This window comes from Trichosurus vulpecula, chromosome 6, assembly GCF_011100635.1.
Source record: "Trichosurus vulpecula isolate mTriVul1 chromosome 6, mTriVul1.pri, whole genome shotgun sequence".
Classification (NCBI taxonomy): domain Eukaryota; kingdom Metazoa; phylum Chordata; class Mammalia; order Diprotodontia; family Phalangeridae; genus Trichosurus; species Trichosurus vulpecula.
This window is the reverse complement of record NC_050578.1, coordinates 76100410-76115072: the sequence shown is the minus strand read 5'-3', so window position 1 is coordinate 76115072 and position 14663 is coordinate 76100410. Positions and strand designations below refer to the sequence as shown.

At 36.1% G+C, this 14663-nt stretch overlaps 1 protein-coding gene across 1 annotated transcript in view; it reads right to left on the bottom strand.

Moving 5' to 3' along the window:
* Positions 1-14663, bottom strand: part of CNOT6L (CCR4-NOT transcription complex subunit 6 like) — a 73235-nt gene that overhangs the window by 19755 nt on the left and 38817 nt on the right. Inside the window, exons 4-9 of the mRNA XM_036764966.1 lie at positions 13566-13752; positions 12905-12990; positions 10129-10218; positions 6918-6986; positions 3812-3969; positions 2137-2291 (exon numbers count right to left, since the gene is read on the bottom strand). Of these exons, the coding sequence (XP_036620861.1) occupies positions 2137-2291; positions 3812-3969; positions 6918-6986; positions 10129-10218; positions 12905-12990; positions 13566-13752 (745 nt within the window). The remainder of the gene's footprint in view (positions 1-2136; positions 2292-3811; positions 3970-6917; positions 6987-10128; positions 10219-12904; positions 12991-13565; positions 13753-14663) is intronic.

Genomic DNA, 14663 nt, shown 5'->3' with positions numbered 1-14663 from the left:
TTGGAATTTCCTTAACCTTTTGAAATGTGAAATTATCAGAAAGACAAGTCAAGAAATTTAATAGATGCTCTCCTTTTAGCAAATAAATTCTTCGTTAGCGGCTAGGAGAGCAAAAATGCTGTTGAAACTATAATTTTGCCTACCCTAAAACTTTTGTGCTATCTCAATTAACATTACCCTCTTCTCTGGACTGCTGACTTATACTATACCTCAATAGCAATGTCCTCTTCAAAAAGAACAGAGGTAAGAGTAAAGGTTGCAAATTTTAAAAAATGACCTTACTAGATTAGTAGACTTTTTTTGTGGATTGCTTTTTGGAAGGGGGGGATGAAGATGAGAGGTTTGCCTGAGGAAATTATAGGACAATTAGATTTAAACTCTAACATACTTAACAGTATGTTAGTACAATCCTGTGATTTAACCAATGAGGAAACTGGGACCCAGAGAGGTCATGTTACTTGCCCAACTCATGGAGGTAGAGCAAGTACAAATTCAAAGCTTCAAATCTCGGGCTCTTTCTACTACACTCGGTAGATGAGAAGAATGAACAGTTACATCAGGATCTGAAGGAAAGCAGCGGCATGGCACTACTGAAGTAAAGCATGGCAATGACCATTTTTTTCAGTGGCTGCTAAGCTCACTGAATACCAACACGTTTCTAATCATGAGCTTGAAGACTTTCTATATCCTATTCTCTATTCAAGTTGTACTGACAGACAATGGCTATTTTACTCAGGATGGCCTTCAACGATGGTCCAAATCAGATTCTATTCTATTCAACATTCACTTAAATGCCCATGGTGTGCAGAGTACTGTTCAAGGGAACAAAAGAGAAGTCTCTGTCCCTCCATGATAGGGAAATTGAATTCAGAAAAGAGGCCAAACACCACACAAACACACAACTGAAATAAATCTAGGTGTAGAGAAATGTGAGATATTACGGAAGTAGGAGAAGAGATATTAGGAGAATCTAATACAAGAGGTGAGTGGAGAGGTATGTGTATGTCTCTAAAGAAGGGACTGTTAACCTTTCTTGTCCCATGTGCGCAAGTCTATGGACAATTCCTCAGAATGTTTTAAAAGGTCTAAAATAGAGGATTAAAGATGAAACTAACTCAACAGATAACACTTGAATAAAGTTAAATTAAAACACAAGATCACAGATACCAAATTAAGAATCAATGTTTTAAGGCTTTAAAAAGAAAAAGTGAAAATTGAGCAGGACACTAATAAAAAAGACAGCACAACAGGAAAGTGTAACAACACGTGAAATGCCTCAGTCCAAATAAGAAAGCCATCATTAATAGCATAATTTGCTTCAGAAAATTATTGGTAAGGATATTTAAATAAGGTTGGTTGGGAAAGAGACTCAAATTAGTTTAGAGACCCTATGCAGATAGGCCTAAAAAGCCTATCTGGATTCTCCTTTCCCCCTTCAAGCCTCCAGTCTATCCCAAGCCTTTCCTTAGTATGTACGAGGCACAGACTGCATCTCAGACTAAAATAACTACTAATCTGAGTGAAGGTGTCTGTATTGAGAGAGACTGCTCTCAGAGGAAGACTTCCAGACTCAGGAGGGAGGATCAGGATATACCTGTGATCTTCATATTTCTTCTTGCATGAGGAATAGGATAATAAAAATGGGGTAATAATATACCATCAACACCACAGAATCATTGTGAACATAGGATTTTGTGCAAATGTCTATTATTGTTTCTAATAGACAACCCTCTTGCTTTGGGCTACATATCCTGCTCTGTACTCTCCACAGGATTATTAGCAGCTCAAATACCAACTCACTCTCTGAATGCTGGGTAATATTTACTTCCCACAACTACCATGACAACCTTAACTAGGACTGCCCCTCATACCATGATGGATATACCCAAGGGCACTGCACTCCAGAGCATCCAGCAGAGCACCAGCCTCACTGCCATCATCCAAGGTAATAGAGCCTGTGAAGACAGGCCCAAGAAGCGTAGACCACTAGGGGCAGGCAGGAAAGCCACAGAAGAGCCCCAGGTCAACTATTGAGCTTAACTGACTGAGCAGCCTTCTCTATTACCCCAGGGATTTCAAGTAGGTGAGAAGTAAGAAACTGTGTCTGGGTCACTATGGTTTGTTCCTTTTACTCACTTTTCTGTTTTGAAGAATATTGCACAACCGTCCACATGTTTTCTCTCCTGCTCAGACATGATTTTGGCACGTGACTTTGGAGAAAAAAATCCATCATATCCACGCTCCTTTAATGCCGGCAGAAAGAGGGTGAAGTATTGCTCTGTTTCCACTTCCTGAGAAAAGAGAAGAGTCATCATCCACAAGACAATGAGGAAAATCTAAGAGAGATATCAGAGAGGAATGGTTAATTTAAAATAAAGAAGGGTCCCCTCACCAAATAGGTTTTTACCAACTAAAATCTAAGGTACATTCAAAAATGGCCATTAAAAATTTTAAAAAATCATATTACAGAGGAGGTGTTTAATGAATAACATATTTCAAGGTAAAGGGAGAATTTTTTAAAATTATAAATAATTACTTCTCATTTTCCAGTCTCACCCACTGACCAAAGAAAATCTTAAATGAAGAAACTAAGAAAGAAGGAGACTGAGGGACTTGCTCAGGTTCACACAACTAGTAACAGGATTTCAGCTCAGGTCTTGCTGCTACCAGGCACTAGATACATATTGCCCTCTCCTATGACTCCAGGCCCTGTCTAAGCTGCATTTTATTAAATGAAAGCTTTTTAAAAATAACCTAGACATTTACAGAACAGATGCTTTCTTCTAGAAAAAAGGGAAGGATTTAATTTATAGGCAACTAATACATATCAGAAATTATCTTTACTAATTATATGCTCATTCAAATCACTGGGTTCTCAGTGACTTTGATTCTGATTTCTGATTCTGAGTACTGATTCTTCTGTAATTGAAAACACATCATTTAACTGTGACTTATTTTGCTTTCCCTGCCTCTGTTCTTTTCAGAATATCTGGCTTTCAAAAGCAGAATTTCATCCCATGGTACTTGTTGTGCCCCAGGTGTACACATGAACAGTAAGAAGGAGGTTAAAAGAAAATATAAGAAATACAATGGCAACTTAAAATTGCCTTTTTCCTCTGCATTTATGGCCTATCTTCAGAGAACTTATGTGGGAATTTATGGCTGCAGACAATTTTTAAAATACCTTCGAACCTCTTGCATTTAATCATGGGCAAAAACCTGACCAAGAAGAAAAGAATTTGCTTACAAATAACTATATGACTATAAACTCTGGAGAAAATAGCAAGGAAAAGAGGGGCCATCATACAACAATGCAGTTTTATTTCAATTAAATTTAACAAAGTATGGCATAACAAGGGAGATTCTAATGCTCAGCTGAAAGAGTACTAAGGAGAAGCAATAGAGAACAACTCCACTGTGGAGAAATTCCACTTTCCCTCCAAGCGCCACTTTAAAACATGAGCTTGCTTATAATTATTCACACTTATAGCAATAAATTATGTCATAATTATCTGTTTTGGCAAATTTATCAATGATTTGTTCCTAAACTTAACTGCTTAAATATATGACAAATGAGAATGACTCAGCCTCAAAGTAAAACACTATCAAGAAAAGCCAAAATGTCTATCGGAGAGCTGAAAAATCTTGTATTGGTATGAAAAGGTTCGCTAATCAGTTTAAAAAAAGGGAAAGTGGAAAAAAGTACTTTATGTATGGTTTACTTTTAAGAATAAAGTACTTGTTCTGAAGTTTTGCTAATTTTTTAACCAGTTTGTCTTTCAGTGAAAGACAATGTAATCTCTGCTGTTACCTGAAGACTAATGATATCTGCATCCCAGTTAACAATCTCTTCCATAATCCCCTTTTTCCTGTATTCCCAGTTTAATGCCCAGGATGGGCAGTAGCCATAGAGCTGCCGGGTGGCGTACTTATCACAGAGCACATTATAGCACATAACCGTGAATGATGCTAGGGAGAAAGAGGAGAAAAAACAAGGGACAAAAAGGAGAAAATTAGGCAGCTTGTTTATGAAGAAATATCATGTAAATGCACATATATGTACATACACTAAGCACATACATATACGTACAAGAATTCATTCCCCAAGGAAAAACCAAGAATTTCATTGTCAACTGAGAAATGCCTGGAACAAGATTTTTTGTTAGCTCAAATACACTAAAAAACTATGTAAACCTAATGGGACACAATGATTTTGTAAAAAGTCTGAATTATAGAGGTTTGTTAAAGGAATTCTCTTTTTTTTTTTTAACTACCAATCTAGAACTAGACTAACAAAGCTCAGCCTATAGTAGTTTCTTAAATAAAAATACATTTTATTTTTGGCAGAATAAATGTTTGTAAACTGAAGTAGTTTAAATATTCCCCATAAAATTATATTTCTATGACTCATTTTCTTATCCAAAGTTTCCCATGTAAGGTTAAGTATAATTTTTGCAGAAACTGAAAAGCCCTTTTCTCACCCAAAAGTCACTAATCTTCCCTTCTCCCTTTCAGTAGAAGACTCTAAAGAATAAGTCCATAAACCTTAGTTTTAGAGGTCTGAAATCAAGAGATAAACTGTTTGATGCACAAAATCTAATCTCGAGACTAATTTCCTGATACTAGCTTCTAAGTTAAACAATAATTTCCATGAAAAGTACAGCCAAACCTATTATGCTAAAAATCATATATTTACTTTATAATCATGGGAGGCAGACAAATACAGCTTGCCTCTGTCTTCCCCACGCTAGGCCTAAAGGCTGTGGTGGTCCAAGGTGGAAGAGGGAAAGGCATCAGATGTTGGCTAGGTCAATCCTAAAGCAGCTCTGATCACTGTGGATACCTACAGGTTCCCAAGACGATATACACTTATATCTTCCTGATTAGAGAACTCTTAAATAACTACGTCTCTCATCTTACTATATGATGGATTTTATCCCTCAGAAGGTCAGTTGGCTTTTAGCCTTATTCCATAGACATACACAATGCTCTAAACTTTAGCAATAACTGTTTCTTTAAAAAATACTTTAAAAAAAAAGTATTATATAACACAAAGGGAAATATGAACAAACAGTGATCTTTACCCATCTCAAGTGTCAATAAACTCTTCACATTCATAGAACAAGATTTTATCACAAATGTCTATGGTCCACTAACGAACATGACCACAGAAGAAAAACAAAAGTATCACAAGCTCTTCAACAGGAAATATCAAGAACATGACTATTTCTGAAGTCAACAAGTATTGTTGTTCCTGCTGTTCTAATTCTTAATGAAAAAGAGGTAACTCAAGACCTCTACAGGCCAAGAAACCTGAGGTGCACAATATTCTAATACCTCAAAAAAGAACTGCTTGGAATAGAAAAGTTTCCCTCCCACGTTTAAAGAAAAAAAAAACAAACAAAGAAACAAGTAGAGAAGAATTAGATTCTATAAAACGTTGAATACATTGAATTCACTTAAGTGCTTTTTAGGAAATCATCAGAATCTATGTTTGGTACAGATCATTACCGCACCTGCAGTTCTGGAAACTGACCTCCCCATAACGCAGGGCTTACAGGGACACAATCCTACTGATTAACAATTTTAATGATACTATACAATGAAATTCCATATTAATACTCAAGTTGAGGCACAGATGTGTTTTTTAGAAGGAGCAAAAGGGTAAATGGTTGATGGAATTTCGACCCTCAGAACACCTACCACCTCCAACTACCAAGGCAAAATTACTCATTTTTGAGAATTCTCACTCTTAAACACAAAGCCACCTTTTGAGAACAGAAGGTTTCATAATAACTACACATAAAACTAATACTATCTAATACTTATACAAGACTAAAATGCAAATCCTTGCTCGTTTGATCCTCAAAAAAAACCCTGAGAAATAGATGCTATTGCTATCCCAATTTTGTAGATTAGGAAACGCAAGGCTAGGAAAAGTTCTGGCTTTTCCAGAGTCACACAGACAGCAAGCATCTTGGGAAGAATTTGATTTCGGCTCTTCCTGACTCCAAATTCCGATCTCTGTCCTCTACACCACAAAGATAATTTATTGAAAAAGTAGCATTAGATGTTTGATAAGTCCTTATCGAGACCAAAAAAATCATGTCCCAATCATCTCGAACTTTGGAGAAATGATATTTATTAAAGCTTTTCTTTAAAAGGATACTTAATTGCAAGCACAATTATCAAATCAGTCCCAGCCCCCAGAACATGAGGTCACCAAGAATATTATAATGCTCTCAAAAATACCACAAGGAACAAAAAAATTAAAACATAACTTGAAGTTGCTTAGCCAGCTACATATTGTGCTTTATTGCCAAATCATTAGCTCACAATCAAATTAACAATTCATATTTTGGGGAGAATACTAAAAAGTTATTTTTTAGTCATTTTTCAGTTGTACCTGACTCTTCATGACCCCTTCTGGGGTTTTCTTCACAAAGGTACTGGAGTGGTTTACCATTTCCTTCTCTAGCTCATTTTACAGATGAGGAAATGGTTAAGGAAACAGGGTTAAGTGATTCACACAAGGTCACACAGATAAGTGTCTGAGGCAGGTTCTGAACCCAGGTCTTCCTGAATAAAAGCACAGTACTCTACTCATTGCATCACCTTGCTGCCTTAATACTTAAAAATTCTACACTAAACTTTTTTAAAAACCAGTGTAATCTCTATTATTTATCTTATTGACACTGTGCACTGGTTACCTAAGCAGGTACTCATCATTAACGCAACACTATAGAGTAAGACATATTTTCTTTTGGGAATCTATGAATGGCCTAGTTATGAGAAGCCTAAGTCAGTGAAGCTGTGATATGATTGCTAATGAAAGGCCCAGAGAAAAAGAAAAGGCACAAAGACCATACAGAATGTCACGTGTTTTAGAAGGTGAGGAGAGACAATAAAATCTTTACCTGAGGGTAGAATTTGGTCTCGTTCTTTTAGTGTAATCCATGGCCTCGGAGGAAGCTGCTCTGGATGAACTGAAAGATAAATGGATACACATTGTTATTTAAATATAATACATTCTGGTGCAAATGACAGCTACAAGATCAAATTGATTCTCATTTCCTACTTGAACACAACCTCCTCCATACAATAGGGTAACTTTAAAATTTGGGTGTCAAAATTCAATGAGGCTTTAAAAACACAGGCAAATTTAAGGGAGGAGACATCCCTGTAATAGGTCTTCAATAACTTTTCATTACATCAAATGCCTTCCTTCAATTAATCAGCTTAATGCCAACCAAGAAATATGACTTTTTTCCATACACTTTTAACACACTAAGAATATTTTTTTTTAATTCAGGCCTCGAACTGTAAATAAAATTACTTCCTTACATTCCTTCTAACATTTAAAGATGCAAAATATCATCTTCTCACTTGAAACATCAATGAAGATAACGTCATACAACAAAGCACATATTGACTCTACCAGTATATTTACCCTTACTTTAAAAATCTTTTAAAGATGTTTTACAAGTGGTAAAGTAGTAAATTCAAACACACGGGCATTCACCAGCAAACACCAAGTAAAATGTAATTGGGAATTCAGGAAACTAGTTTTAATACAAAGTCTACTAACCTATCTTCCCCCCATCTACTACAGTGTTCTAAACAGAGTAAGGACATAGTATTTATTCAATTTCCTAAATAAAATATTTATTTTGAAAAAAGACTCAAAGTTCAAAGGGACTTGAGACAGGACCTCTGTTCACACCCAGACATGAACAAGACTCTGCACTACAACATACCAGATATGTTGTCATCCAACTCTTGCTTGAAGCCTTCCAGTGAGAGGAAGCCCACTATCATAGGAGGTTACCTTAAGAACTAGATTAAAATCCCACCTCCAAAGCTTCATTCTCATGATACTGGTGAGGTCAATTTTTTTAACCCAACTATAAAACTCTGTATTTATTCCTATTTGATTTAACCATAGTGGATTTAGTTCAATATTCTAGATTCTCTGTTCTAGTATCATATAATATTTTGCAGGACCATAATCAATTGTAAATGTGAATTCAGAAATGCAGTTAGACATATATGAACTAATTCAGAGTGAAAAAAATTACTAGAATTATACAAAAGTAACATAATATAAGTGGGATGGAAATGGTGCAGAGGTGAGGGACCATGGGCATAAAAATACTACATATAGTCAGTCACAGCATATACACTGCTTAGTTTTGCTAAACTCACTTATTTTCCCTTCTCCCTGATACAAGAGATGGATGGGAGAGGGGGAAAAACATATTCAAAAATTAAGGTACTTGGGGCAGCCAGGTGGCACAGTGAGTAGAGCGCCAGCCCTGGAGTCAGGAGGACCTGAGTTCAAATCCGGCCTCAGACACTTGACACATGTATCAGCTGTGTGATCTTGGGCAAGTCACTTAATCCCAATTGCACTGCCAAAAAAAAAAAAAAACAAACAAACAAACAAAAAAAGGTACTATATAAACAAAGTTTCAGCAATTAATTCTTCAAAAATGAAGATACCAGCTAAGGACCTTGATTTAACATTTTGACAGCCTTGGCATCCCTCTCAATAGTGGTGATCTAATTGGCTATGGGGGGCAGCTAGGTGCTTCAGTGGATAAACTGCAAGGCCTGGCAGCAGGAAGACCTGGGTTCAAAGCCAGCCTCAGACTTACTAGCTGTCTGACCCTTAACTAGTCATAACCCTGTTTGTCTCAGTTTCCTCATCAGTACAATGAGCCGGAGAAAGAAACAGCAAACTATTCCAGTATACTTGCCGAGAAAACCTCAAATGGGGGAAGAGTCAGACATGACTGAAGAATGACTCAACAAACTTGCTATCAACAAGGTCATCATATTCAATTTCACCAAAACTCACTTAAATCAAGAAGCTTCTTGGCAAACACACACACACAAACAGAAAAATATAAACACCACAGATGTAAATAAGCAGCAATATGTAAAGCATGGAAAGACCCACTGGTTCTCTGCACAGCGCTGGCCAGTGATATATGACATACACATAGATTTTATTTCTATAGACTCACATATTGCCAACTCTTTGCCTTATTAAATCTACTCAATCAAATCTATCGCTCACTAAAAAATGTTTTATACTCACAATTTCATATGCCTCATGTAACTCTTTTGTACCCACGTACACACCCTTTCACTACAGGATTCTGCATCCTACTTTAAGTTGACCTTTTTATATATACATGTATATTTCTGTATTTGTATTTATTTATATACCATTTAACATGCATAAAATTGTCTACTGCTTTCACTGGATGCCTTTTGACATGTCACTGATTTTTCATTTGAGTGTTTCAATTCCTTTTCCCCTTTGACTACTGCTGTGATAAAATGTAAGAAAGACATTTATCATGTTATAGCAGAACTGACTATAGTTGAAACTTGAATTGGGGACAACATAAACACAGACAAGTGATTATGAGACTAATGCAAAAATTAAGGTGGGAAATAGAACAGAGAGGTAGAAATGAACGTAAGAGATATTACTGATGTGGAATCCATTCGGAAAATGACCAACATAATCTAATTAGGGACGGGGCAGGGAATGTATTAATACCCCCAGGCTCAGCACCATATCCAGCACACACTAAGTGCTTACTAAGTTCTTATAGCCTTGCCTTCCATGTATGAGTAAGAGAATGCTGGTGCCATAGCCAGGGTATCAGAAGAACTTGAAAAGATCAAGGTAACGCAGGTTCACAGACATGAAGAATGGAGGCCAAGTGACTTGCCCAGAGTTGCTATTAGTAAGGATATGAAACAGGAGATGAACCCAAGTCTTCCTGACTCTGAATCCATCACTCATCAACTCTGTCATGCCCCTAAAGTTGAACGTGGCCTTGTATATCAAGAGGACATTTAACTGGAGAGATGCAGTAGTTCTGATGGCTCGAGAGGGAGATCATGGCAGGAGGTATAAATGAAAAGAGGGAGGTAGAAGCCATTTGATGTTGCCATAGAAAAGACTGGAGAAATATGAGAAATGAACTGAAGAACAGAAGCTTGAGGAATGCTTTGATTTAAAGGCTAAAGGAACATGCAGCAGAGGACCAGAGGGGTGTATCTTCATAAAACCCAAGAATAGGCAGAAAAAAGACAGGGTTAAGTCACCTGCTAGATTGTCAAGCATGTAGTTCAGTAGCTTTCGGGTTCCATCTGGGTCCTGGTATAAGCTGAGAATATCCTGTGATAAAGGATTGCCTGAAACAAAAGAGTAAGAACAAAACAACATAACTTACAAAGGCTTGGAATAGACAAAGGAAAAAGCTAAACAACTGAATGCCAAATGACTGTTTAAACTCAGCATATAAGAACAAAAGAAAAAACATTTCATTAAGCTGGTCACAAATAAAAGCTTAAAACTTTTCCCTTTTTGTTTCAATTCCTACCAAAGTTGCACATTTTTTTTCCAAACTTTTTCAATGTATTGATCAATTGTACGGATGATTTTTCCTCTCTACAAAGGTATTTGCCATGTGGGATGGTTCTAAGGAAGGTTGGGGATAACAGAGAACTATGATGATACAGGAAAACTGAAAATATCAATAAAAACTTGTTTTAAAAGAAGGTCACAAGCTGATAACGTCCCTCTAAAAATCCTGACGTTTAAAAAGAGAAAAATTAGCTGAACACGTGGCAAAATGGCTTAAATTCAACAAGAGAAACCTGAAACAGGTTGCAGAATACAAAAATCATTCACTGGTGTAATTATTCACTTTTCCTAGAAAATGAACAAGAGATGAATCTCCATCTCAAATTTATCTGAAAATACTGAATATAAAAAAAATACTGAAGATAAAGAAGAAAGAGAGGCAGTGGAAAGAGCCCTGTGACCCAGACTTAGACCAGGCCTCTATCTAGTAGTCTAGCAGCATCGATCAAAACTTGACTCTCCATGGATGGCCTGGTCAAACCCCTCCATGAAGGCATCCTAGTGATTCCTGTAGCCTCGACAGCCTTCCAGAGTCACTCCACATGCGTGTTTGGATATTTGTTGCTTTGAACAATGTTGTTCCTCTCTTTGGCAGGCTAGTAAAGGCCAACATATGGACGTGAGCTAATGATGAATGGTACAGAGATGGTTCTGATCTGCCTACCTTAAACCCAGGGTATTTTCCTTGAGACCCCAAAGTTAAGAACTTTTAGGAACTATGTTGTATAATTGCTATATTGCTCACCTTCTCAATGGATGGGGAGGGGCTGGGAAGGAGAGAATTTGGAAGTTGGAAATTTTTTAAAAGAAGTCTATTTAAAACTTTAAAAAGGTATGTACTTAAGGAACTTACAACCTAACTTGTCCGTGCCACAGCACTCCAGCATTATGCTATGTTAGAGATTAGAAAATTCATTCTCTATCATAATGCACAGCAGTAACACAGGCTAATTTATCAGCTACCTTGGTTGACACTCAACAAGAAACAATTTAGGATCTAAGCAAGTTGGGGGTGGGGTGGGGGTGGGAGATACGCATAATAATTAGAATAAAATAACAAACTCAATAGGCTATGAGGATTTTAAATGATTAACCTTGGGTGTGTTTCATTTTTAAACAAAATTCTAACAAGGCGCACCAGTAAAATGAAGGGTATTTTTATTAAAAGTAGTATATACAATAGTACAAGGTCTACATTTCAAATGCTATGGTTGAGATTCCAGTGCTTCAATTTCAACACATGGTTTTCACCATTCGAACCTGTTTCTTTTTCTGAAATATATTCAGGTGTTAAGAGAGTGCTTCAATAAGGCTGGAAACCTGGGCCCCCACATGGCTACCAACTAAAGACTACCATATAGAATAACTTGACTTCTGCAATTTTTGCTTTTAGCTAATTTTCAGAGAAAATCTATTGTTCATAACTGCACTGTTCTGCTGTGAGGGCTTTTCCTTCATTTCCCATTATTAGTTAACAGGACTGTTTTTTAGAGACTAAAACAGTCTTTGAATCAAAAGGAAATTTACAAGGACAGGTCTAATATTCACATCAATTCAATCTTCAGAGGCACTGAATCTTATTTGTTCACAGGAACTCTTGAAATATTTAGCTCCAGAGCAAGATAAAAATGATTCTCCCTGAGTCATTTTTAACTTAGTCATTTATATTCAGCTTATTATAGACAGATTAACCAGATTTATTCAAAAATCTAATGAAATTCTATTCCTTAGGGTGACCTAATGATAAATTGATTTTGAAAAATATTTTCTCTAACAGTTCTTACTGAATAGTGCATGAGAGTTCTATGTAGAACTCTGCAAAAAAAAAAAAAAAAACCCAGATAATGTGAGTAATTTTAAAAACTGGACACGATCAGATTTCTAGGAGGACAAAAAAGAAATGACAAATGCTGGAGGTACTATGGGAAAATAGGCATATTGATGAACTGTTGGTGAAGCTGTGAATAGCTACAATCATTCTGGATAACACCTCTCTGCACTTAGTGAGCTTATTTCAGTATACGAAACTATATACCAGAGACCTGAAAGAATGTTGTAGGAATTACTGTAAAGGCTCTGTCTGTGATCTTTTTAGATACATTTTTTATATTTTTCAATAAATATTCCCCAATCAAAAAAAAAAAAAAAAACAAAACAAAAAACTGGAACGATTCAGAACATATCACCTAGGGAAATTTTATAATCCTATTAGGAAGTTAGAAAACTATGAAAATTTTTCAAACAAATTCTGAGACACACTAATGGTCCCATGATAAAACCATCAGCCTTCAGGCAATTCACTTATTTGACAGGAGTAACTAAACAAATTCTCAACTTCATACCCAAAAGCTTACCCCAGCCCCGAGAGGATCAACCTTCCATTCCCCACACCACCAACCCTAACACCACACACACAAAACCCCACTATTTAAAAGGAAAACAGAAACTACTCACCTTTCAAACCTAACGTTTGTAGCTGGAAGAGCCGACCAAGTTCATAAGGCAAAACCCGTAACAGATTGTTATTTAAAAGCAATTCCCTATTAACAGAAACAAACGGTTTACGTGACCTTTAGAAAAAAACACAAGAAACTTAATTCTATATTACAACCAATAAAATAAAATACTGGAGAAGAAAAATGAAATGATGAATTCCTATTTTAGAATCTGGGATAGAGAAGAACTAATCATTATGAATAATAAAAATTTTAAACAGTAAGTTTTCTAAAACTGAGTAATTTTTTTGCAAGTTAAACATGTAAAATCTTAAACATTTAAACTCTACTTATTGTTTCCCGAGTATGACTGAAAAAGTTAAAACTAGTAATTCAATTCTTCTGTCTTCATTCAGGGTTGATGTAGATATTGTGTCATTAGAATCAAAATTATTTGCAGAATTTTCGTAGATAACAGAAATCTTAAAAGTATACCAATAAACAAGCAGTAGAAATAAAATTTAATTTGAATACTGGATTAAGATCCAATAAAGCATTCAGGCCATATAATAAAAATATACTTAACTGTAAAGCATATTCAATATTTTCCCTTATACCCCCCTTACCATTTTATGAATTCCAATTTTTAGCCAGTAGATCATACCTGTATGTTTACTCACCTGAGAGACACCATGTTTCCTAGTTCTGCTGGTAAACTTCTGAGTTTATTGGATGACAAATCCAAGTAAACCAGATTATGAAGCTTGGCAATATCAGGTGGAATGCGAGTAAGATAATTGTCATTTAGGTGCAGAGCTGTCAAGTGCGTCAATGACCAAAGTGATGGACTTAGGCTCCGCACTCTACCTAAAAAGCAAAATGTTAAAAGATAAATAAATCTTCAGGTACAATATCCACATGAATAATATGTTTGTCTGGAAGTGAAGTTGTGGAGACACACAATGGACTGCATAGCTATAAAAACTCTGAACCCCTTAAACATTCTAGTCTCCTACTTTGAAACACACAAGTGACAATGGAACAGAATGACCCCGGCACAAAACACCACTTGACTTTACCACACAATCATGGCAAAGGGTGTCCACTACATTTCTGAAATCTAACTTCATCATTTCCAGAATAAGAGATAAATCTGAACTTTTTTCTGGTCAAAACAGATTTGATGCAATTTTGAGGGACTCATGGTTTTCTGTTATAATTTCAGGGAAACTAAGAAGGCATTTCTCTTCAGGCTTTATCTCTGATTAAAATGCAAATGACTGAGGGAGAAAGTAGAAATGTCACACACGGTCATATTCTTCTCCTGAGGATAGATTTTAATGAAGGTGAAGGGAAGCTGAAGCAGGATGGTACAGCGGTGGAAAGTAGAGGGGGAAACACAAAAGGAAAGCAGGTAACATGCTTGGAAGGGCAAAATGGAAGCTAAATACAGACAACAAGGTTGATCACCCTACAGTACCAAAACATGGCACACTAAGTAACATAAGATGCTAATACTATGTATTATTTCACAAACTTAAGACCCAAAATAATTAATGGAAAGATAAATCACACAATTACTTTTCATAGGTAAGAGAAGTCTCTGGGTTTCATATATTAACACTGAGTTATTAGAGGCATGAGAACAGTTTGGTTTGGGAACAAATCCCAGTAATTCTTTTATAAAAATTGAATAAAATATTTGTTCTATGAAAAGACAATACTTGGGCATCCTAGATTTCCAGATAGCCCGCTATAACTCAGGTTTTTTACTCCAA